This window comes from Petromyzon marinus, chromosome 1 (genome assembly GCF_048934315.1).
Source record: "Petromyzon marinus isolate PM22_M1 ecotype Great Lakes invasive population chromosome 1, UKy_Petmar_22M1.pri1.0, whole genome shotgun sequence".
NCBI classification, from domain to species: Eukaryota; Metazoa; Chordata; class Hyperoartia; order Petromyzontiformes; family Petromyzontidae; genus Petromyzon; species Petromyzon marinus.
The window spans coordinates 19,648,997-19,675,224 of NC_133667.1; the positions used below are offsets into that span (position 1 = coordinate 19,648,997).

A 26,228-nucleotide genomic window follows, 5' to 3' on the forward strand; every position below is an offset into this window, starting at 1 on the left:
CGTACTCCGTTTTTAAATGTTGTGGCTTGGCTCTCCAACACACCGGTGTGCTGTACTCGTGACGAATTGGCATGTTCTGTTTACGTGACAACCCTTACTAGTTGGCTGTGTCGGGTGGTGGCGGGTTTTAACGACACATTTATTTATTTACGCGATCCAACCCAAAAACCTCTATTACGGAAGTCATTGGATAGTTGGCACAATTTCTTAAAACCTTCAACTGCAATGATAAACTCTGTTCAAACATCTTTACCCAGGACCACTGGCTCACTTATCACACAGTGTCAGACTACAGCAGCTTTGACGGATAAATGTCACAAACTGCAAACCATTCACCTGCCTAAAGCAATTAAATCTAAATGACTTCTGGCTCCATGAATAAATACAAACACCGAAGGACTGATCATTAGGCTCGGATGACAGGAAACACCGATGTGCAATGATTCCTCAATGGAGTACAGCTTAGAATGAGTGCTCTTTTTACGGAGAGGTTACAGCTCATTGTTTTCATCATTTCCCAATTTACACATTATGTTTATAGAAAACTTTTTTTAAAATCAAATAAACCTAGAGTAATGATAACAATAAGATAGCAATCATCATACACAGAGAGGTTATTTAAGAGGCAGATGCAAGCCAAATTGAGACAAAAAGTAGTCTTTATAAAATGGAATCTATAGAAAAGTGGACTCAATTAATTATGTTGTAAAGAAAAAAATATAATTGCGAAATAATTGTTCGAGCTGCAGCGACTTACTAAAAATGTGCAATGGGCTCAGTGTAAATAACCGACTTAAACCAAGGATGCATCAACAAATGGGCACTGGCACTAATTTAAAATAAACAACAGTATATATATTCAACACAAATATATTGTGTCGTAAGGCATGTAAGTGCGGATAAAGCAACAGGAGGATTAAGGTGATTCGTCTCTTACAAAACCTCCAAACTTTTTTTTATCAAACACCTTCAAACATAAATCTGTGCAGACAAATAGTAGAGTGAAACTGTATTAATGCGGGAAGTGCTTTGGCAGTTCCATTCATCCGCGGTTTATTCGCAGGAAGTACTGTAATCAGTTTGGCTATCTGTGGATAAATGCAGTTAATAATTCGGTGGCTAAACACGAATAAAATGTACGTGTGGATAACGGGATTCTCCACTGATCAAATTCGGGAGTGCAAATAACAGGAAGAACAGAAACTTAAGTGATATAGGAGGCATTTCACTGTATATATTTCAAGGATAATGCATTGTGCATAAACCATGCAGAAGCAGCAGCCTTTGAGGTCCCAATAACAGCGAAATCCCTTTAATCAAGAACCCTATTACCTGCAATTCCTCTTGTCCGGGTTCCAGGGTGGGCTCCGGCCAATGAGCATTAGCAGCAAATACAGTTTAACACGTCGGCTTTCGCGACCAATATTATCCATGAGAGTTTCTTTGGGTTAGATCACGTAAAGAAAATGTGTCGTTAAAACCACCACCACCACCACCAGAAACGGCCAATTAGTAAGATATGTCATGTAAACAAAACATGACAATTCGTTACGAGTTCAGTGTTACTAGTTCAGTGTTGGAAAGTAAACCCACAACATTTGCAATTCCGAGTACGACGTTTCGCCGGCGATTACAGCCAGCCTCATCAGGCAACCGCCAGAAATGAAGGATAAAACACAATGCGTGCTGGAAATAGCTTCCTAAGATCCACCATTTTAAATATGAGATGAGCTGTGTGAGGAATCAATTGCCGGTTCACCATTTCCTGCTGATGGCCACAGTAGAGATGTTAATGCTAAAGTGCGGCTTTTCAATAGGGGGGGGGGAAAGAAAATAACTCTCTAAGGTGTGAACACGTGTGCACAACTCCGGGGGAGGGGGGGGGGGGGGTCTACACCGCACGAGTAATGCAGCCACGGCAAACACTGCACTTCTCATTGATGGCTACGATTGGTTATAGAAGGCAGGCATCAAAAAAAGTAGGGAACGCGATTTTCCGGTTATGATATATATTTTTTAACAGATAAGGCGGGAGCCAAATCGTGTTATCCCAGACTTTACCCACAGACATACAGTTCAGGGTCAGTGCTCATGATATTTACAATGGTATAAATACATTCCCAATGTTGAGTACAAATTCTGTACATTGTGTGCAAGCCCATGATTACACTAAAGCACACTTTGTTAAGGAATAGGCAATTAAATATTGTGACAACAAATATGTGTGTTGGCCCTTGTGTGATTTTGCCCATTTATCCACATTTTATGACCACAAATAAGAAATGGATGATAGATGTTCTTGTTATCCAGTTCTTTCAAAGAATAAAGGCAACAGGAGATTGGTCATGTTGTCATGTGACACAGATAATTGTGGATAAGGATTTTTTTTTATTTAACAATACGTAAATTGCTATTCTCCTATACAAGCATGACCCACCTTTGTCCCTACTAGTCTCAGAGAGTAAGTTATACTGGAATGCCACCAAATACGAGGTGTACCGAGCCATAGGTCTCTAGGAGAGATGAGAAGGATGCCCCACTTTGCATTGTATGCACGATGCGCTCATTGCACCAAAATCCAGGATAACTCTAGGCTGAAGGATGGAAAATGTAATACAGCCGAATATTAATGTTGCAATTGTTTTTTTTACTGCCAAGCAATGCGTCTGCAAAACCTTGGTGGATCCATAGATAACAGGAAGCATTACAGGTCCCATGGCCTCCAAGGATATAATTCACAAACTGCAGGGGGGCTGATAAAAGGAATCCTATATTATATCAACATGAGATACCAATGTAATGAACAAACTGTCATGTTGACAATTTCAAACTGGCCTCGCAAATCACAAATAGTCCGACCAAGCAGCTCGGAAGGTTGTGATCTCAAACCCAAGTCACTGTGACTTTTTGAAATGTTTCAGGAACATGAGATGTCTGTTGCGCACAATACAGGTTGGGTTTTTTGTACATTTTGTGCAGATTAAAACCAATCTCTTCTCATATCCACACATTTATTCCAGTTTCCTTCCAGACAATTAAATAACAAAACAATCATCTATCTCACCATTACTCACAGAATGATCGTAAAAATCGGATTCCTCCGTTAAGCTTTCCTGGGTATACGTTTACTCTATTATTCCCTAACACAGTAACACACCCCGAATAAAAGCAAACCATAAATAAACATACGTGAATTACCGTTATAGATATGCAAAAAATTATTCCCAGGCCATAACAAATGTTTAACGCCTTAATTTGTTTGGATAGAGCTGCACAATGAGCTCGGTGAGAGGAGTCGTGCAGCAAAATGAGCACCTGCACTACAGATTGTGATTTCTCAGCATGAGAAGCAGCAGCGCTTTACAGATTAACCTGCCACAGCCGCTCTTTTTAGAAAACGCTATGCGTTCGAACCCAACCCTGACCATGCCTGTATATTTGGACTTGGCGTGTCTCTCTCCCCGCGTGGATTTTTCTCCGAGTTGTCTGGCTTTTTCCTCCACATTAAGAATCAACATCCAGTTAAGAGTATGCCTGCAAATATATTTTCATATATTGAGCCACTTCGTTGAGCTGTCATTTGTGGCCAGGTGGCTTCTGAAAAAGAGCTTTTTCGCTCAGGTGGGCCTTACCTAGTGAAAAAACAAAAAGTTTTGTTTAAAATGCGATTGATGCTGGGCCTCTTCGGCCAAATGAGGTCATCAGGAATGCCGGCCACACTCCGGTCCCCCACATTACCAGGCGCTTGCACAGTGCCGACATCAGTCAATCCCGACTAAAAACCTATCCGTTTAAAAAGCTTTTTCCTCATTATTTACATTCCTCTTCGGCTGTCGTGCTGCAACCCGGTTCTTTCTTTAATGCCTTTCTTCTTTTCAGTCATGGTGCCTTGAGACTTTTTGTGAAAGGTGTAAATTATTATTCCCACAGGACCATCATGATATTTCATGCCATACCCATCTCCCTGTGTGCATGCTGACTCATTCCACTACTGAGTGAGTTACAGCATCGTTCGTAAGAGCCATTACCTGTTTTGGCACACATTTGGCTAATTTATTTATAATAATGGAAAGCCTACTATAGAAATATTACATTTACTCTACAATGGGTTATTGAAAATAAAAAATACAAAAAACAAAGGCGTTCCAAAACAAAGCATACAAAATAAGTATTCACAAGCAGAGGCTAAATGCGTTATTCTTCACGTGAATTTCTAATCTCAAGATCGACACACTGCACCGTGTGTGTAAGAAGAGTTGTTTTTCAATGCGTATGTTGTATGTAATGGGCGATTGCAACCCCCTGCAGCTGCTGGAGGTCACTACATTAAGCAGTGTTGAAACAGAATTGATTTTTTTCAATTGAATCGTGACTGAATTGTGACAATCCATTGATTTGCAGGGAGGATGGGGGTGAATCATGACACTCCTAATGCTGAGATTCTGGTTATACATCCTACAAATTGCATATTGATCCACACGTTGTCTGCTATATTGTCCCCCTATATCACCACAAGGGATTGTCCCTCTGCATCATCAGCACACTGGGTTTGCGCTCTCAGAGGTCGCCAGTTCATTCTCCTGGCCCTGGTGCAAGGTTCTTAAATCTGCCCTGCCTCTGTCCACCTGGCAGCATAAATGAGCTCCCTCTAGTGGAGGCCCTTTCACCGGCAGTGGTGCGATCAATGCATTGCAGGACTGCCCCTTGACCTTTTATATCACCATAGGTGCATTTAATGCGATATATGAAAGGAGTTGGTTAGTAGGTACTATAGAAAATGAGCATTAGGCACAAGCGTTCCGTGTTTGTGGCATGGTTCACCTACTACAGTGCGACGGGTGTGCTATTGTGATCAGCTTTGTTGCTACTGGTTGCTGTAGTGCACGCCAAACAGTGTCGTTGACAGCAGCATCAAACACAATTCAGCGTTAATTAGGCAGCCATGCCAGCAATGACTTCACAGTGTTTGACTGCACATGGTGATTTGAATCCTTGTTCAATGGTGATCTCAAGATAAAATTATCCACATTATTTTGTAATTGACCGGTAGTTTTTTTAATCCTTCTTACAGGATTCTTACATTTAATAAAATCTTATGTCAGACAACAGCTTCCCATCTTTGAGGTTGACAGGGGACCAATATGGTGTACAGATATAAACCTAAGGTTTTAGTGTGTTTTATAGGAAATGTTAAAAACATCACCCTGCACTAAATTAAACATTAGAATTAAAAAAGGTAACAAACAAATATGTTATCATGATTGAACCAAGCTTGGTTTCTGTGCACATTGCCCTTACATTTTGACAATGCGTTTCATGATAATGTGTTTTGTTTCGTTTCATGAGTCAACAGCATTGAAATTCCAACCCTAAGCATGCCGAGCGAAGGCCTGTTTGCAGGTAAGCGAGGGAGCAGACCCCTGCAGCGAGCATGCCTCGCGTGTAATGGGTACTCGGGAGCAAGCTTACCGCCCGTCTGCACAACGTGCTGCACCACAGATGCTAATTAAACATCAGACTACAGACACGTAGGAAAAAAATCGTATCCTTTCACAGGCAACAGTTACAGAATAGCTGTGGTAAGAATATAAAATTCATCCCCCCCCCCTCCCACCCAGATTCTGGGTCTCAATACAGGAATCCTTTTTATTATGATTAGACTGTTTAATAACGTCCTTCCAATGATTGCTCAGTTTGTACACATCTTCTCGGTTGAAAATTAGACTGTTTTTCAGTACTTATGTATGACCCTGAGTGGTTTGTTCTTCAACACCTGCTGTTCTTGACAGCACCAACATATAGCAAGCTATATGGAAAATCATCTGCTGTGTGTGTGTGTGTTCACTACAAACATATTACAATGTCAATCCCGGTTAAAATTTTCAACAATAAAAAGTGACACAAAAATTACCTACATTGCAATCATTGTCTCTTACTGGCAGCCTAATATCCATTGCCTGAGCCAGGCGTTGAGTCACCTTGTGCCACACAGGGGCAGTTGCCAAAAGTGGGATCTGCGTCCTCAAATAATTTCGTTAGCACGCACAGATAGATCTCAATATGAACGCAATTTAATTCACTTAGTTACAATCAACAGTTCACTATGGTTAGGCACTTGTTTTTTTTTATTACTCACGAAAAACCGTGGTGGCTTGTGGGTAGAGAACCCAACAAATTTAATGATGCAAGTATATAAATCCTATTTCAATGGATGAACTCATTCCTCATGAATGAATGGTGGAAGTTCTATGGGAGTCTGGGCACCAGTACAGCAATATAGAATTCCCACCACCGCCTCAGTTCTGTAATTGGGAAGGCTTATTTGAACAGAGGCCAGGGGGGTTTTCCAGTTCGCCTTAATGTCACTTTAATGCAAGCATTAGAACTGTAAAAATGTTAACGCCATTTTTATGTGCGTGTATCAACACCATATGGATGTGCATGAGCATCTGGTGAAGAGTACTCCTCTTCAGAACTGGCCTTCAGGGATTACTCATCAGCAAATATGACTGATTATAGCCTATGCACCCCAAAAAATTGCACACCTTCCTCCAATTTTAGCACTACTTCCCTCACAATTGCCTCTGTATTGAGGTGAAACAGCATGGGAGACAGTGAGGATCATCCCCAAATCACTCCTCCCCCCTAAAGTCCTGCTACAATTCTCCATTTGTAATTCCCATCACTGCTGTCAACCCTATATACAATGACCTGATCAGCTGTCCATCCCTCCAGTCTACTGCATTACCTTCCCCCTATTTACACAACCAAACACTTTCTCAAAGTTGAAAAAACACACCAAACGATCACGTTCTAGACTTCTCTGACTCGTCACTCTCACATCCACATTTTTTTTATGTTCCACGCCCACTTCCGAAGCCAAATTGACCATTACTAATTCTCTGAGCTGGAATCTTCAATTAAATTTTAGTTAGTTATCGAATCAAACACTGAGGTGGTGAGATGTTAACTACCTCACCCGGTATACAGGAGTTCATGGGTTCAATACCGACCCCGACGCCTGTATATTTGGAGTTGGCATGTTCTCCCCATGGTCGTGTGGATCTTTATCCGGGCCCTCTGGTTTTTTCCTCCACAGTTTGAAACATGCATTTAGAGTATTTCGCTGATATAAATTTCCACATGATAAGCCACTTCATTGGGCAATCATTTGTGGCCAGGTCGCTTCTAAAAGAGAGCTATATAATGCTCAGTGGGGGCCTTACCTGCTAAAATAAAAAAAAATAGTTCTTGTTTTTAGAAGTCAAACCAATTGTTTAGCTGTCTTGTCAATGTGGGCACCATGATCATAATTCACTTTTGGAAATGAGAATTCTGGTGAAAAGTATAAAAATAAGATTAGCCAGGAAGGCTTCAAAGGTCAGGGTTTGTAGGGTGGCATTCTGTTGCTAAATGCAGTGCTTCGCTCATGATACACAAGCTGAGGAATGAGCACCTAACGTAAGTACATCACAGCTGGTGTCAATCACAAATCAGGATTATTATAAGGTGTTTATTTGTATGTATTTATGTCAACTTAATTCAAACGGCAAATCTTGGCGAAGCCAATATTAAATGCATTTTCTTACATGGGCTACATGTGTTGTGAGCAGCTACACGGCTGGCGATATGTGAATGTTCTTCACTTCACTGTCGAGTCCCACCTGTCTAGTGGATGATGTTGTGGTGTCTGCCCAGGAACACTATAATCATCACTGTTGGATCCACAGTCGTAGTTCAAACTAATTTTTGCTTTTGTATTGAATAGCAGAAGCAATACGGTGCTGACCCGCACCGATTGGAGCTGTGACAGGCGAACGGGTTGTGTTGTCCAACTGCCTCCGACCTCTTCTCCGTGAGGAGCACAGAAGCCAAGGTCCTTCCTGACGACCGCACCCAGATGCTGCAGATGTTTGGGAGCAGACGAGACAGCGCTTCTCTAGATTGTTCAAACTGCCATGCTCCTCCAGGAACCATGAGGCCTGGGTAAGAGTCACTCCTGGTCCTGGACAAGCCTCGACAAAACCTTTTACATGGTGCCATTAAGATCGCTGAAGACTTTAAAAAAACATAACAGAGAATAAGCCAAACTTGTCGGGCATTCAAAAATAGCCGGAAAAAATGATCTTGGTTTGCACCAATCTGCAACCTAGATAAGGAAAATGAAAACAAGATATCGTAAGAACGATGAACTTTTCCTGAAATGCTCGAAGCCACTCTGCTTAATGGCATGGGTGGAGGGAGGAAAAAGCGATGGCGGTGGTGGGGTCACATAAGAGGGGTGACTCAATTTGCAGAGAAGCTTGCAGATTCTGCCACGGAAACAATGCTAGCCCTAAGAAATATCGGCATTAACACGGGCACCGGCGCTGACCAATAAACGCACACTCGCGCACGGCTTCGGTAATAACATGGTGTATTCGCCAAATATTGTGCACTGTTGTGTACCTTTCTCATATAGGTCTTCTCTTCTCTTGCTTGAAGAGTTAGTTTGGCAGCAGAGAGTACACGTTGTCCCCAAGATGAGAATGTCGTAGTGTATAAAGTTGACTCTCGAAAGATCGACTGAAATGAATAACATTACTGGCACATCATAGCGGCTCCTGTTACTATTGTCGCTCACTAACGTTGACCCAAATAATTGATCGTTGTTGTGTCAGGCGCGTGTTTATGTATACATCACGTCGTAGTGTATAATCTGGCCTTTAGTGTATGACGGACATGGGTTATACTCTGGATATTTGGTAAGAAAGCTGTTTTCATATTGACATTATAATGTACTCAAAATTCTTCACCAATGGAAAATCCATTTCTGCTAAGACAAAGAAGCCCAATCAGATAACTTTTATATTTAAACTCTGATGACAATCAGAACATTTAGGACTAAAATGTTCATACATTTTGTGATCACAATTTGACAATTAAATAGAAATAAGTCCGGGAGATAAATACTTCATGTTTTGTAAAATTCTCCACGGAGCCATAACCCCCCTAACGCATTCACAATGAGGCATCCATAGACAAACACATTCACCATGGCCGATACATCATTGTTAATGTTTTCAAAGCACCAAAGTGCTATATCCACAGTTTCTATGCCATTACATTATGAGCATTTGCCTTAGCATGGCAGGTTTTTGGCTGCCTCAGCAGAATGTCAACACATGAACAAAAGTGCCACCTCTTACCAATGATATGCAAGCATAATTTCGATTGACTACAGAGCCAAATAAAGTAAATGCCAGAGTGCCCAGCTTTAGAAAACAGACCGGATTTATAAAATAACAATGCAATTCATGAAAGAAAAAACATCAAATACCATTGACCCTGATATTTTTCTTATTCAAGTGACATACAACCTCAAAGCATTTAACAACATAACAATACTATAACCTGTTACCACCTAGTAGATGATAAGAGTTTCAAAACAAAAATATACACAGAAATAGATTAATAATAACAGTGTCAACTTTTAATCCACCCAGGATTCGCTCGCTCTCGAAGAGACAGATCGACTCAAGAGGCGGTGCGAGGAACCACACAGGCAGGAAGGCAGGCGATAAGCTGGCGCCAACAATTGCCCAAGTTTTGCAGTTCCCGAAATGTTAAGATTTCATCAACTAATCGATGAGTGCTTACACATGTGGGAGGAAAACAGAGCACTGGGAGAAAACCCACGCATGTGAGGGAGAAACACTGTATCCCATTCAGATGGAACAGATGAAATTTCACACTTTTCTGTACCGCCTTCTTATGGAAAGCCAGGGTATAGGCACCTCGACACCCGTGAGAAGAGCGTTTCACAATATTTATGCGATCCACTAATCCTTGTTTCCTCTGCGGTGCTGCATTACAGGTGTACATAGCCACGAAGGATAAGAGTAAAACAGTATTAATAAAATATGACTCGTGAAATGCCAATGTGATTTAAACACACCAATATAAATATAATTGAAAGTTCTCATGTCGACATGCAGACCATCACAATATCGTAGAACTTAAGTGAAAGGGGCCCTTGAACTAAATTTAGTCCAGATTTGAATTTCTTAAGATAAAAAAACACTGCTTTTCAAAACAAAAGTTGGTGGTGTTCATTAAAAATCGTAGGGCATATTAAGGTAATTTTTTTTAAGGATGATTTTCTATTCTTTTTTATTGTATTTTTCAATCTCGTTGGAATAAGCTTGATGCAAACTGCTGAAGCAACCCCCCAGAATTGTAACTAGATCATTAAGTAGACATCCTTTAGTCTCGTCACATAATAATGTTTCTATCCAACTGTCTGTGCTTTACACACAATTATATTCCAGGGACATTCGTTTAAGCATGCAATCAAGCGGTGGCCTGGTTTCAACATCCTGGCTCTCATCAGCATAAATAGGCTTCTTTAGCAAATACTGCTGGATTGCCAAACGTTTTTGGCAAGAGCACTCCATCTACAAGTCAGGCTCTAGTCAACTTAAAACCTAATCGTGCGTTGCTGTGCAGCATCGGTGGTAACCAAGTTCATAAACAGTACCGTAAATAATCATTTGCATCAATCCCCTACAACCTGTAACTTTAACTGGGTCATGTATGCAGTATCCACGTTGCGTTTTTTGTATCATTTATGAATAAAACAGAGAGACATCTGCAAGCAAACAGGGTAGTGATGTTGATCTTCCAAGTTTACACAGCCCAGCATATATGTCGAATTAATTCATCTGCATAAGGAGAATATGAAATTAATGTGTGAAATATGTTGCTGCTACTTACACCAGCTCATGACCAAGCATCAGTGTTTAATGGACCAAAGGACAAAATCATACTTCCAGTTTACTTGACTCCACGTTAAAATGAGCCACTGGCTGACAGAGCAGGCACAGGCAATACATACAAGGCCAATACGACCACCTGAACACTTATTGAAAGCAGGGATAAGTTACAGCCCAAGCCTAGGTGACACTTAACATGAAAAATTAATCAAATGCAAAAGTAAATGTAGTGGTGGAATCCATTTTGCCCATGAGCAAGCGTCCATGTCTGAACCAGGGTGCACGTGTATCGGTCGCATGTACATACCCCTGCTACATCAACTACAAGGGAAGTTACAAAACCAAGGTCACCAAACGGTATTGTCAGGTCAAATTTCGATGACCTAAACATCTGGAGCTCATACTGACCTAATATTTGGGTGTCAGCCTTCTTCACCGAAGGCAAAGTTGTCCACCAAATTTCTTTAAATTTGGGTTTGGTCAAGTATACTCTTATTCATATTCTTGGTTCTTTCAGTAAAGTCACGTAGAAGGGAAACAATAAAATAATAATAAAATATATATAAAACAATAAAATGTATTGTTTCCCTTCTACGTGACTTTACCGAAAGAACCAAGAATATGAATTCCCTGCAGTCACGAAAGCTTTAAATCAAAAGTATACTCTTGATCGATTTGGTATGCAGTGACCCAGCCGCATGTCTGTGTATAACCAACCGTACCTTGCTCTGTTCCAGGGCCTCGATCCATTGCTGCCGGAGCTCCGGGTGCTCCGTTCTCAGGTACCACACGTTGTCGTTGACGCCGACGTCGAAGCGACACTCGTCAAACTCGTGCGGCTGCAGTCACCAACAACAACAACAAACACACGCTCAGTACGGCGGATGTATGCATGTTGAACTTTTTTTCGCACCGTACGTATCTGTATTTGAATTATTACCAACAAATACATTTAAATTTATTTAAACAGTATCTACAGACCCATGGTTACCCAGCTACATTTCAAAATAGGTCATAAACGTGAAAAGCCTCTTACGTCGTCATAAGTGTTGTCGATTCAGGTGAGACGCATGCGGTGCTCATTTTTGGCAAACCATCGAACAAAGACGGTCACCACATCGTACGCAATTCAGAAGCGCATCTGCAGCCGTCTGCGATGCTCTTCCTTCCGATATTAGGAAGCCACTGGAGCTATGCAGTTTGCCAAGCGGCTACTTTAATATGATGGTTTTGTAGGCAAATACAAAATAAATCAGTCGGAAAAAAAAGCTATAGACTAAGGTCTGCTTTTGACTAACTTTTAAAATTAAGTTTGGTATAAAATATATTTGTTATAAAATCCATTGTCCAACAAGGGGAAAGAAAGTAGTGAAGGCTGTCTGATAGTACATGACCATGTGAGCTCTATGACTAATGCCAATATATACTCTTACATAAGCGCACAACTTTATCTATCTGTGATGAACGCTGCACTTTCCGTCGTTTTCATGCAGGGGGCGCTGCAAACCTACGCACCCCCTGTATGAACGACGGAGGCGCAGGGACAGACGTTCGATTACGTTGGAATCGATCTGCAGACGGCGGTCTTCTCGCACGGCCAGCAGCTCTATGTCGCCTTATCTCGATCCCTCAATCCCAAACGGGTGAAAGTCCGCATCGAACCGAACCCAGCCAGCAAGGCCATCTACTTAACGACGAGAGAAAATTCACACGAAATGTCGTTTTCAATGAAGTCTTCCAAATGTAAAATGATAAGCTTTTAATGAAATTATCTAATTCAAAACATAATTCCAATTTAAAAGATGTTTCATTTTGAAATTTAAAAACGGAGCATCGGGTGCTTTCATGAATGCATCGTTCGTGTGCAATATTTTTCGTGACTCTTCCTGGCCGAAGGCCGTAAATGTTTGTGAGGGGTGCCGCAGGAGCCCCCGAACAACCCCTAGTATTTGTAGATTTATTCATGCGGCAATTCATAGCAAGACGAAAAGCAACGTGGGTACCAAAAGTTACGTAAACAAAGAACACATCGGCAAATATCACGTTTAATTTTTAAAAATATAAGCGTAGCTGCAATATAAACTACAATCAAACTCAATTACACAACAGGATGTGTAATTTCTTGCACATTCCCTGGGCTTGTTTATGTGCGTGATCAAAATTAACCATTTTGTTCAATAGTTTATTGGCAGCTTTGAGTATAGCAATTATGCGACTGCAAGACTTATTCTCAGCATCAGTCGTCAGTGATAAATTACAAAAGCCAATGCAATACAAATAAATTATTATAAGTGTTATGAGCGTGTGAAATTTGTGCACATACGCACGGGGTTTGCGGTCCAACTTTTAATTTAAATAACATTTCGTATGAAAATAGTAAAAAAAAACTAAAACTGTATTACGTCCTTCCAAAAAAATATCCCGTTCAAGGAACGATAAAATTGGTATGGCCTTCTTAATTTGCCAAACAATTGCATTTTATGATGCAGTGAATAAGTTGAAATATGCTCCATACGATAAATTATCTCTTTACAGGCAGGCTGTTACTGTAAAATCAATGTGTAGATCACAACACGTGACACCAGTAGGAAGTGTTAGAAGCAATCAAGTATTTGGAAACAGCAATTTATATTCATTTTATAATTCTGTATGGCAATTTGTATTACAATCCGTTATATTTCTTAATTAACAATGCCAATCTAGTGATGGGTATTTATATTCTTTGGGTCTTTCGGTCTGTACAAGCATCGTGCAGAAGAAATTTCAGATTGAGAACCCAATACCCAACTGCACGTACTTAAAAAAGAAAATCCAACGACTCAAACCAGGAACACAACTTTTTAAAGCACATGGTTGCCACAAAATTCCACGAACGCGGATCGCAAACCCTACAACAGCTGAATTACAGAGCTGCATCATCGAGGACACAAAACCGAACTCCGTAACGACGCCCTCGTTTATTAACACCCATTAGCCGCAATATTTAAGTCTTCCACGGTGACACTTGTAGGCCTTTAAACACAGATTTTTTTTTAGTTTAGTTGATTTATTTGGGTATAGCCCTGTGAGCCATTCGGCTCTTGAATCGGGTGCAACCACAAAAAAAACACGAACAAGAAAACATCTTAAAGTGACTATGTGACTGTGTAAAGAGAAAATCCATGAAAAAAACAGCAAAATATTCCTGAAAAAAAGCACCGTACACCAACGCTGTGTGCAAAAAAATCCCTGTGGGATTCAAGTCAAACAACAACCACAAGACAACTTAGATTAAGGCCATCAGTCTAACTCCGTACTACAACAAAAACATGTCCAAACCAAAAAACATTTTCCAAATCACCAAAAAATCAAGCCATAATTGCAAGGTAACAGTGATCACAGGGACTGTGACCGAATTTTTACAATAAACTACATAAATAGCATGTAACACCAAATCCTAGAGCCTCAAAGTTACGTAACACTCGGAGGTATTTTTTTTAAATCACTGTGACCCTGGCACCTCTCTGTACAACTGCAGTTCTTTGTAAAAACAAAAGCCACCAGATCACTCAACCAGCAAAACCAGTTCACTGTATAGACCAGTGTCAACGTCTGGAATGGTCATACACACAGGTAAAGGATTGGCAGTGCCTGTATATATGTAAGTGATACTGGGTGGTTAGGCAACTTTACAGGCCCGAACTCATTATCCAGCCTGCGGGAACTGCCGAATTGAAAACCCATGTCGGCTCGTCTTCGCCGATGTACTACTGCTGTTGTTGGCATTCCATCAGAGGAAAATGTGCCACCCATAATTGGCTGGGGGAGGCGAAGCGGGAAGGAGAAGACATCCCCCCCCCCCCACCCCTAGCCACATCATTGTCGGTAAAAACAGAAGCCAACTTTTTATTGAAACAAAAATCATTTGTATAAACGCAAGTGAAGCACGCGAATGACGAGCAAATAGGTGCACAGCAGCCTATACTAATGAGTCAAGAATGTGCGCGTCCCGCGCGTGACGTCACAACACATGAGGCCCGCCCCCCCGGTGACGTCACTCCACTCGAGGCCCACCCCCTCTTATTTATATTCATGAGTGGGTGGATTTTGAAACTAACGCAGAGGAAGGTCGAGAGGAATTAAATAATTTATGACGCAAAGTCGCTTCAAATATGACGACGTTTCTTTACAGAAAGTGACGGTAAAAAATAAATATACGCAGCACAGTGCTACACTCGTGCGTGACGTCACTGCACTCCCCCCCCTTCATTAATATTCATGACCGCGTGGAAATTTACACGAACGTACAAGGTCGCGCGCTCCACATGCCGCACCCTCCCCTCATTAATAATCATGAGCGGGTGACGTCACTCCACATGCCGCACCCCTCCACAATAACCATGAGGGGGTGACGTCACTCCTCATGCCGCACCCCTCCCCAATAATTATCGGGTGACGTCACTACACATGGGGTAGTGAGTATTTAATGTGGCGTTGCACTCTGATGTTGTAGGAGAACATATTTAAAAAAAAGTATATTTAATTAAGTAGAACGTGTTGTCTATATTTATTTAATGTTGAACATTTTTACGTGACGTCACATTTCTCAACCCCCCTCCTCGTCACACATGTCTGACCCCCCCCACCCCCCCAGGTGCGTGACGTCATTTATGGACGGCCCCTCAGAGCTGCATTCACCGCGACAAAAAAAGGGTCGACTCTTCAATCAAATCCCAGCAATGCACCAAATCGTCAGGACGGAAAAAATTGTCGCATACCGAGTTTCAACACTGCCTTGCAATAGAGATTAATAAAGTTCCACGACAGACGCCGCTACGTTAACACATAACGAAATTAACACGTAGTCAACCGTAGCAGTGGTAAAAGCATTGGGGAAAATGTGGAACATTCGCTCGCAGGATGTAGGCGCACGGGAAGCTTAAAGCGAAGGCCTCAGGGGAGCAGACTGCAAGCCCATGAAGCATTATTGGCAGGCGAGTTTCTCGGCAGTGAGTCACTTGTCCATTTGGTTTCCAGGTGGAACTGGATGTGTGGGTAAGGGTATCTGCGTCCCTATTGACTGCTTGCAGTGGACACATGAAAGTATGCTTATCTTGGGGCTCCTAGAACGGAGCATTTGAAACGTATATTAAAGTGTATTTATTTCAATTGGCATAAGCCGTCTATTCCATTGGGATGTTCCCGGCTGAGTTTGCAGTGCGCTGTGTAATCGGCTGTTTCCATGCAACCTGTAAATATGGATTAGTTTAGACACAGGCACGTCCCCCCCTGCTGTGGTGCAGAGAAACATGTTCTGAGATTTTTAAGTAGTCTCACGAAATGTGTGTTGTTGTAACGCTAGGTGAAGGTTAAAATCGTTTAAACAAGCTCTGCAAACTGGTTTGGTGACCATTTACATTATGAGACCTCCTTTGCCAGTAACACGAAATAGTAATAGGTTTTACCCTTTTAACTGGCACAGTTATTATTATCAGAGTTGTCTCTTTTGTTTGCATTTTGACTGCTTGTGTTGTGGTTATTGCAAACATGATGCCTTGCATAAAGGTGTCAGTTTTTGTGCCAGTTAAAAGGGTAAAACCTATTACTATGATTTGGTGACGTTTGTTTCCTGTTGCTTTTGGAATTCCCAAAAGGTTAGCCGAGGTTAGAGCTTTGTTCTTAAAGCGCTTCGACTGAGAATCCCAGAGAGGGGCTTAATGTAAACTTTCCTTAGTCGTGGGTGCTTTCACTGTGACTTGAGGGCGAGCCTTTGGCGCATGTGCTGAATCCAAAGGATTTTAAACATAGATTAGTTTGTGTTTTTTTATTCTTGAGCATTTTCGATTGATCATGAATAGTTCAAGTCTCAGCTTCCTCATTGAACCGTAAACTGTAAAAGTGTTATTGACACAATAAAATAACCGCTGGAGAAACAACTTGAAAATAAAGCAGAACACAGTTTTTCCGGAGGCAGATTTGTATCAAAATTATTCAATAAAGAGACGATAACAGCAGGAGAGCGAGAGAGAGCGCATTTAGAACGTTCAACATAATTAAATGGAGCATACAAATGTCTGAAGAAGAGCGTTTTAAATCAATGCGCACTGCGAGCTATTGCATGGGTCACAAACATGGCCACTGGCAATGAAAATAGAATCAAAGCAGAATAGTGCAGAAAGAGGCATGGAGAAATGAATGCTTGGAATTATGCCGAGAAAGGAAATGAACACATGGGTCAGGAAACAAACACAAATCAGGGAATTCACATTGAAAATTAATAACATAAAAGACACGCTTGGGCAGGACATCCCTAAACAAGATGCTGCATGCATGTTGAACTTATTTCGCACCGGTAGCAGCCAACCGTGCTAATCGCAGGTGCTAATGCTGGCCATAGAATGAAACCATACCCCAAATGGCAGCCAAAGGAGAGAACGCATCCAAGAGGACAAACGCTATGGAGATGGAGCGATCAGACCATCTCACATGAAGGAACACAATGGTTGCGTAGCTGCACCGAGCCACAAGAGATGGTGACAATAAGGGGAAGTCATCATTCTGGCCTCGCTGTGTCGTGACGAAGGGCCATTGCCCAAAACGTCACCTATTATTTATCTTCTATGATCGCGCACACGTCTAATGGTCGAACGTGTTGCGCTTTTGTGTAAATCACGATCGTTTTAATACGGCCATATATATTGCGCCACATTTTAATAACCCAGAACCATCAGCTGTTAAGTACAGGGACACAGTGGGAGCACCACACGGTTCCAAGCCCATGAACCGATTTCCCGCACATTCACTATAAGTGCGGGTTGGGGGGGGCTAGAGAAACGAAGCATGAGGAGGCGGCAGTGGGGGGAAAGAGCTGGAAGGAAGGAGGGGACCAATGGATGGTGACTCAAGCCGACGGGACGGTGCAGAGCGCAAATGATGCGACTGGGGGAGTATTAGCGTTGATTGAAGCGGGAAGTCAGTGGTGTGCGTCACATTAAACGAGTGGTGGGATGAGTGCAGAATAATAATAATGTTTAGTAAGTGGCAGGGGCGTGCGTAAGTGCGAGTGGTAAATGTGAGTGATAAGCATGAGTGCTAAATTAATCTGACTTGTTCGAGTAATTAATACAATATAGAATTCAGTGAAAAGAGCATACAAAAAACATCATTAAGGTTTAAAAATAGGGTATTAAATAAAGGTGTGATGCATTATTAAATAATTATTGATGGCAGTTTCAACCACGTCGATATATACAGGCACAAACAAGGTCATGTGAGGATCTTATCGGACACGTTTCATCCCTCTCCACCTCCATGTGGCCGCCATGGTGCTGGCGAGAGAGACAACCCATCAACAGGAAATAGTCTCCCAGGTGTTTGACAACAACTCAGGTGTGATTGTTTCAATTTCTCTTGGTTTTGCATTGGTGAAGTTCGTTCCACACACTTTTTGTTTAAACAACCTAAGCATATAAGGAACATTTCAACCGTGCATTTCAAACTGCTTGCCAATTAAAGTTACCGTACTTATTAATAAGTATTACCCATAATGTACTGACACCATGAATAATCTTGACTTAAAGCTTTCGTGACTGCAGGAATTCACATTCTTTGGTTCTTTCGGTAAAGTCACGTAGATAGAAAAATAATCAAATGATTAAAAAAATCACGATGTTTCGATCGCAACACAATCAATCGTCCTCAGGTGAACAAATACAGCAGGCGGACTGCTTTTCACACAACCATTTGGATATTTCAGCAGACTCCGAGACAAAAGGACTCATCTGATCGAGTCGCTCACTTCTCTGAAGAGATGCCGCGACACCAAGGTAATACCGATCGCCTTATTTTTGTTTTCATTCTGACCACAAGTATTGTGGTTATTACAGACATAATTAGCCGAGGCATTCCTGGCTCTGCGATCATGCATTTACTTCAAGCATTTATAACCTTTGGCTGCAGTAGCTCTCGCTATATTTCTTCCTGCCTCAGCAGTCCGCCTGCTGTATTTGTTCACCTGAGGACGATTGCTTGTGTTGCGATCGAAACGTCGTGATTTTTTAAATCATTTTATTATTTTTCTATCTACGTGACTTTACCGAAAGAACCGAAGAATACCATGAATAAAGCACAGAAGCCATCTTGCATACCATCTTCCTTATCTCATCGCACAGACACCAACATGATAAAAAAAATAGACTATACAGTAAAATATTTGTTTTAAAAAGTGAAACATTTTCGAGTTATATCAATTTGTTAGAAGTAAAACACGTGATAACGATGGTTATCCTGCGTTACCTGCTTCTGAAACAGTTATCACCATTGAGTAATTTAACCTGTTTAATAAGCCGTGAAAACCAAATACATTTTGCCCATCGTTGAGCAACAGCACCGAGGTGACCAGATCTTTAATTCAGCTGATGCTTTAAAAGCTGTAAGATTAATTGCAGGTTATTGACTTGCATGAAAACATTTCATTTTATGTACTGGATATTATTAGTACAGTGTACACAGGGCGACTGCACCGATGGGCTGACTTGCCCCAGCCCAGGATTTTTCACCTGACGCTGGGGGGGGGGGGGCGAAGCCTTCTCGAGCACAGCCCCCCAAAAAAATCTTGAACACAGCCCCCCGCCCGACCGCCTGCCACCAGACATCTGAAACGCACCGAGAGTCTCTCAATTCCGTGGTCCGTGCACGGCACATCTATTGAGACTTGCCTTCTCATAAAGTCAAAACAATTTAAATAAAAACGATCCCTTTACTTTTTAGTTATTTTACTTATTTGTATTTGCCGCTTAACTTCCTCATGCTAGTCGTTGTGCACCGTTGCATTTTTCGCGCGGTTGAAATTTACTCTGCTCAGTCGGTGTTAGCCGCTCAAGTCGTGACGGCTTTCTTTTTTCATTCCGGTTGCCCCATGCCCCCTGTACCGTTCCCGTTCTACTGTTAAATAGGCACCGACGCTTACTTTCTTTGAGGACGATATTGGCACAGAAAATAAAAATTGACCGATCGATTGAGAAGAACAATGTGGCGTCTCTGTAGGTGTTACGCGGGGACAACTCCCACCGATGGCTCAACACCAAGTGGAGGCATCGATTGGGTTTGCCCAATGTGTCAGTGGCACGGGATAGACCAAGCACATAAGTATACTTCATATACACTATTATAAAAAGGTATGTACGCAAGGATACAGTTAATGTGGCAAGTTCATTCATTATTCATGAGGCAGGTCGGTGGCTGACCACAGCTCATGGGTGTCTTCAAACAGGAGTGATTTCAGGTGACGTGCGTCAGGACTTCTCGTCGTTGTATTAGCCAGACTGGGAGAGTGCTTGCTTATACATTATTAATTAGCATGTGCTCATTTGATTATCCACTTTCCGTATATCCAAATGCTTTGTTTTTCGCCACATACAAGTGTGTTGGGAATTGTAAAAAGACACATTAACTCGATCAACCCATTAATGGCAGCAATACAATGTTTAGCACAACATTTACAGCAGTACGCTCTGTGTAGTTGTGTAAATATGACTAAAAGCACATTATTTTCTTATACTTTTTTTTACTTCGTAAAATTATCATGGCCTTGCCCCACCATCTTGCCTCTCTCATCTCCTTCTATGTCCCCCCTTGTCCTCTTCATTCTTCTCTCACAGTGCCGCCTTCTTCTCCTTGTGCCCAATCCCATTTCCGGTCCTTCTCCCTCCTTGCATCCCTCCATTATAATCAATTTCTCCTGCACATTAAGCAGTCCCCCTTCCTTAACCCCCTTCCTTAACCCCCTTCCTTAACCCCCTTCCTTAACCCCCTTCCTTAACCCCCTTCCTTAACCCCCTTCCTTAACCCCCTTCCGTTCCTCTCGTAAAGCTTCACCTCTTCTCTATTGTCCATTCTCTTCCTTTTCGCCCCTCCACTCCTTCCCCTCTCTCTCCCCCCGACCCTTTCGAGATCCCTAATCCTTGTACTCCCCCCTCCCCCGCCATCTAAATCATTCTAGTCTGTCACTGTTTTTCAAACCATGTTAAGCGCCTCGAGCGAAGGTGCTCTATTCATGTAAAATTATATTAGATTAGACAATCATTCATTAAAACGTGTCTAAAGTGTTGTTTTCACTTTCTTCCCCTCACGAACAAGTACGCAGCACTGATGCCGTTCCTGCAATAAAACTCTATACACTCCATCGCCTCTCCTTCGCCATCCACAAATGATATCATCGTGAAGCACTAAGGCAATCCATGATTCTCCAATCCCAATAGCTGCAGATCTCTAAAGACTTGAGCATAATTTATATGCTGAATAGTAATTTTATTGCTAACAACCATGACATTGTAGCCACATGTGAAGTCCTTTTAGTCCAGCATGGCTGCCTCCTGTGTGAATTACATTTCACGGAGTAATCCATGCATTACCAAAAAACAATTACATTAAAAAGTGAGAAAAATAATCTGAACACAATTTAATTATCTTTTGGACACAGCAGCTCCCTTGCATTAAGAAAGATAAGGTGGAATTGCGAAGGCTATGCACCGCAAGCGTTATTGAAATGAGTGATTTCCTGTGGTCACACAAGTGTTGTGTTTATTGCATCACACCGTTTGTCCGAATCTTTTAGGTTAACTTTTGTTTATGTTTGTCCCATTTTAAAATTTGGAAATAAATCAGTTTTCCTCCTTATATTTTGGCCAAGTGCCCATGAGAACATGTGTTTTTGTCTCAATTGTCTGGCATCTTTATAGATTAGTTTGGACATTTTATACGTAATATTCTAGAAAATAACAGAGGTGTTCTGTTTTGATTTAAAGCTTTCGTGACTGCAGGGATTCATATTCTTGGTTCTTTCGGTAAAGTCACGTAGAAAGGAAACAATAAAATAATAAAAATATAAAACAATCAAATTCTCACGACGTTTCGACTGCAACACAAGCAATCATCATCAGGTGTGAAAACCACACCATGAGAGATTCGTTCATGAGGCTATCCACATATACAAACACAGAGACAATTTCAACCGAGAAGATGGATTCTAGCTTAGTAATCATTGGAAGGATTTGATACTGGTAGGAACGAAGTTGTAAACTGAGTGTACCAGCCTGCAATAGATTAATGTGTCCGTCCGTCCGTCCCCTTTCAATACTTTAACGAAGTGAAATCTCGTGCTGTTGGGTGTAAAATCAGCAATAGACAGCGCAGAGACTTGATATGTCTTATTGCACCCAACATTTGGAAGTAACAATGTCATAAAATTGCGCAAAATTCCAATGTTCCTACCAGCCCACCCTGCAGGGACCTGTCAATACCATTTCGGGTTTTAATTGATTGATCACGCTTAAGGTGGCTTTCAGACCGCATCCATTATTTTCGTCTCCCCCCTCCTCTTTTCCGAACATAGATGGACTCGTCCATCTGAACAAACTGTCAAATCGCTCTCCGTGGTGCTAACGTTAAAAAAACGCCACTTTTTTCAAATTTTCTTGCTGTGGTTTTCACACCTGATGATGATTGCTTGTGTTGCAGTCGAAACGTCGTGAGAATTGTATTGTTTTATATCTTTATTATTTTATTGTTTCCCTTCTACGTGAAAGAACCAAGAATAAGAGGTGTTCTGATCAACAACATATTTTAAAGTTAGGGTTCTTTTTCAAATTACTCTCATTCTAGAAATAGCACAGGGTTCTTTTTTTTTTACACGAATGCAACTGATCAAATTTATGGATCGTGCCTTCAACATTTGCCGGACAGCTGAAACAAAACAATTGCTCACGAAAGAAAGTAGCTCAACTTCTAAGTTATCGAGCTAACTAGACGCTAGCTCATGAACAATTTAGGCAGTTTGACTTCTACAGCCTTTTCAATCCACTGCTGAATTTATTCAACTCACAACATTTACCAAATCACGCTTATAGGAAATGTATAGTTGTATACCCTCATGCAAGAATGATCAGAAGAATGATCAGAAAAAACGCCAAAGTTTTCAGTGTAATGTCAAGGAACCGCAAATGTGTGGACGTGACGCACAACAGAGTTAAGTTGCGTAAGGTTGGTTCACAAACTCGGCAGCCATTAGAGAATCTTCACACAGCATTACAGCAAAAAACGTATCCATTTTTCAATACAATAAATGGAATCGTGACAATTCATCAGATGGACGTGGAGAGGGTGGTAAACCATTACACATCGAGTGAATTGGCTCTGGGGAACAACGCTTATGTGAAAGAATTAAAACGAGCATCCATAACATTCAGTATTAAAATCTCAGAAGCAACCACCGATGGTACCTATGTATAGAGAGTTGACAATTTCAACCCAAATACTAATAACTGCACAATTAAGTTGGTTAGTCCAATTCTGAGGTCTCAAGTATAAACACTGTATCTACACCAAGGCATTTTCTATTTGAACTTAGCCACTTCTTAACCAAACCTCCCTCCCATTGCCATTGGTATAACGTGCCCTGTGATTTTATGAAACACGTTATACAAGCTGTAATTATTTTTTATATAGATAAATTTGTTTTTTTATAGACCATGACACACCATCTAGCAATGTGTAATACAGGCCTATTAAAATTGTGTTCTGCTGACTGAAGGAAGAACAGCGCAGTGATCATTGTTATTATTTTACTTTTATTATTTTATTCAGTGGCATGCGACACGCTACATAAAATAGCTTCATAGTTTTCTAAGTTAGGAGAAACATGTTCATATGTAGCATTGATAAGCATGACCTGTTATATTGCACAAAAGTAAACATCACCGTGAAAACCTTTGAATAGATCAAGTATGTTGGACTCCATCTCAACGAACTTGTTTTTTTTACACGCTTTTTTATTAACTCGCTGTCTGTTGTCGTTGTATCCTCAAATCTTGTAACTTAATTTTAACCCACTTCCCAATGTGGTATCGACTGCAAACTTGGTATACTTATGTCATATTGATGACAATACTATATTCTATCATAAAAAATATATATTTTAAAACATTCTTTTTTATATGTTATGTTTCTGCTTGGGTCTAATTGTCCACGCTCAACTGACGTTGGCTGTAAATCAGCACGGCCCCTTACGTTGTGGCAAGCCTCGGGGCCACTTCCTGGAGTCGTGGAGTTCTGCCAATACTCGTACGGTACATTTCGTTAAAGCGTGTTTTTAAAGAAGAAGTTTTTTTTAAAATATTACTTATTTTGCCCATGGGCAACTTAATGTTGCTTTGTCAAGATGCAAAAATCCAACCCGCATTAAAGTATTGATGTAACCAAATTCATCAAGGAAAACTTTTGGGAGATGATCGTCAATTTACACCAAATGTGATACATAGAAATGTTTTGATTAAATAAACTCAATAGAATATACAAATTTTAGTATGTTGCAATATATTTTATTTTTATGAACCCGTCCAATGACGGGTAATTATACAAGTACATTGTAAGGTCGCGTTCATTGCACACAAAGTGCTCGCCACAAATGAACCACAATAAACCTTGCTGATATCGTCAAGAAGCTTAAACCATCACACGAACTCTGGTCATCATCGCAGAGGCTTTTGACTACGAGCCATCGACAAAGATGGTTACTGCATCGCCACACTTTCAGATGTGCTTCTGCGGCCGTCTGGAACGCTCTTCCTTCCGATATTAGGAAGCCACTGGAGCTATGCGCTTTTTAAGCTAGATTGAAAACTCATTTCTTTAGAACTGATTTTGTGTTTAGTATGTTGTCCTTTCCCGCACCTCTGATTAGTACGATTGGCTACGTATGGTGCAAAAGAAGGTCAACGTAAGACAGATAATGATGACGATCATCGTGAAAGACTGCCCGCTAACCAAGCTTAGAGGCGCTATTTAGATGCACTGCCATCTGCGAATGATAAAGCTGCTGCCCGGCTAAGGCACAAATGCACAAGCCATATAAAAATAATACAAAAAAGTTGTTCATTTTAAACCACGTGAGAGAGAGACTATTTAGAATGTACAGATTTTGATTCATGTACAAGTGGAAGGGCTATTTCTGACTATTTTGGGTTTTAAAAGAGAGATAATTATATTACATTAATAACATAAAATACATGGTAATATTATACGATATCTTTAAATGGTGTCATTTATATTGTGAATATTTGCCTTTAGAAATTATTTTTGTTTTCACTTGTGCATAGTCATTTATATTTTTGCTTGTTCCAACCCCGTTTTTTGCTGATATCCCTTGAAAAAAGACAACTGGAGCCCGAGTCAATGAGAGCACAACTGCCAAATTGCTGCTGTGTTAATAGAGCTTCCTATCAGTAACGGTGAAACGACAGCACAAGACAAATAATGGTGTTTGACATAAAGGTACACATGGACCTCAAAGCAGCTGTGTGTGGGGAGCGGCATTGTAGCGGTTAGCGCGCTGCAAACCCGGGGACCCGAGTTCTTTTCCCGCTCACGGCCAACACCAGTGACGGTTATCTGAACAAGTCCTGGGCCTCCCCTAGGTCGACTCAGCCTCAAATGAGTACCTGGTGCAGTGTTTAACCATTGCCACTCGGGAGACAAGGGCGGCCGGGCGTGGTGCTGGCCACCCACCCCGTCGTGTGCCACAGTGCTGGCCTTCATAGGTGCTCGCTATCAGCACTTACCCCAATAGTCTGTTACAGGCTATACGTGGGATTTTGTCTTTTGATTATTGACCACTAACTCAATCTCGTTAATCATATATATTTTTAACCAACACATGAACCCACTTACAATTCATCCTGGGCCTTTCAGCTTGGACATCATAGACGACTGACAAGGATTTGATGGTGCCCTTCCAACCAAGCTCTGTTAAGTGGGGAGCTCTGAATTCATATACGTAAGGTGCCTCATCATACTGCCAAATATCGAGCTACCACATACCTCAAAAGGAGCGGTTTGTCAATCCTCTCCTAAATGAGGGCCTATCCACACTATGCAGGTGAGAGTTATCTGACCATATATCACCACGCTGGTCAGTACGGATTTAGGAGGGCAGGGAGCATAGATGTTGGAGCTTTAGAAGTACAGTAGAACAATGGATTTTGCTATTTGGCGATATAAAAGGGGTGCAAACGGCAGTGGCAAGGGCCAGAATAGCGACTCTCATAATTTGTGGTGAGGGAGAAGGGCCCCAACATTAGTGTGAGCGGTGTTGTACCGTCGTAAAAAAATAACCAAACACATTTACGACTGGCTCCAAACGTGCACGGCTGATGCCAGGCAAGTGGCAGAGAAACAGTGGCCACCTTCCAGTACTAAACAAAGATGAGCAGTGGAACACACAACAAAGAACAAAGCAATAGATTGTTTGAACACAATACAAAATGAGACGGCGGAGGCACACAGCCAGAGACCATGGAGGGCCAGACCAGACATGAGTAGCACCACCTAAGCAAATGGTTTGTAAATTTTGATTTAAAGCTTTCGTGACTGCAGGGATTCATATTCTTGGTTCTTTCGGTAAAGTCACGTAGAAGGGAAACAATAAAATAATTAAAAAAA

At 41.3% G+C, this 26,228-nt stretch overlaps 1 protein-coding gene across 3 annotated transcripts in view; it reads right to left on the reverse strand.

Annotated features, from left to right (window-relative positions):
- Nucleotides 1-26,228, reverse strand: part of LOC116950482 (ceramide transfer protein-like) — a 110,790-nt gene that overhangs the window by 65,118 nt on the left and 19,444 nt on the right. The window contains exons 2-4 of one of the 3 annotated variants that reach the window (XM_032968321.2): nucleotides 11,477-11,593; nucleotides 8,449-8,565; nucleotides 7,796-7,903 (exon numbers count right to left, since the gene is read on the reverse strand). In XM_032968321.2, the coding sequence (XP_032824212.2) occupies nucleotides 7,796-7,903; nucleotides 8,449-8,565; nucleotides 11,477-11,593 (342 nt within the window). The remainder of the gene's footprint in view (nucleotides 1-7,795; nucleotides 7,904-8,448; nucleotides 8,566-11,476; nucleotides 11,594-26,228) is intronic. The other 2 variants (XM_032968407.2, XM_032968484.2) reach the window with 2 other exon arrangements.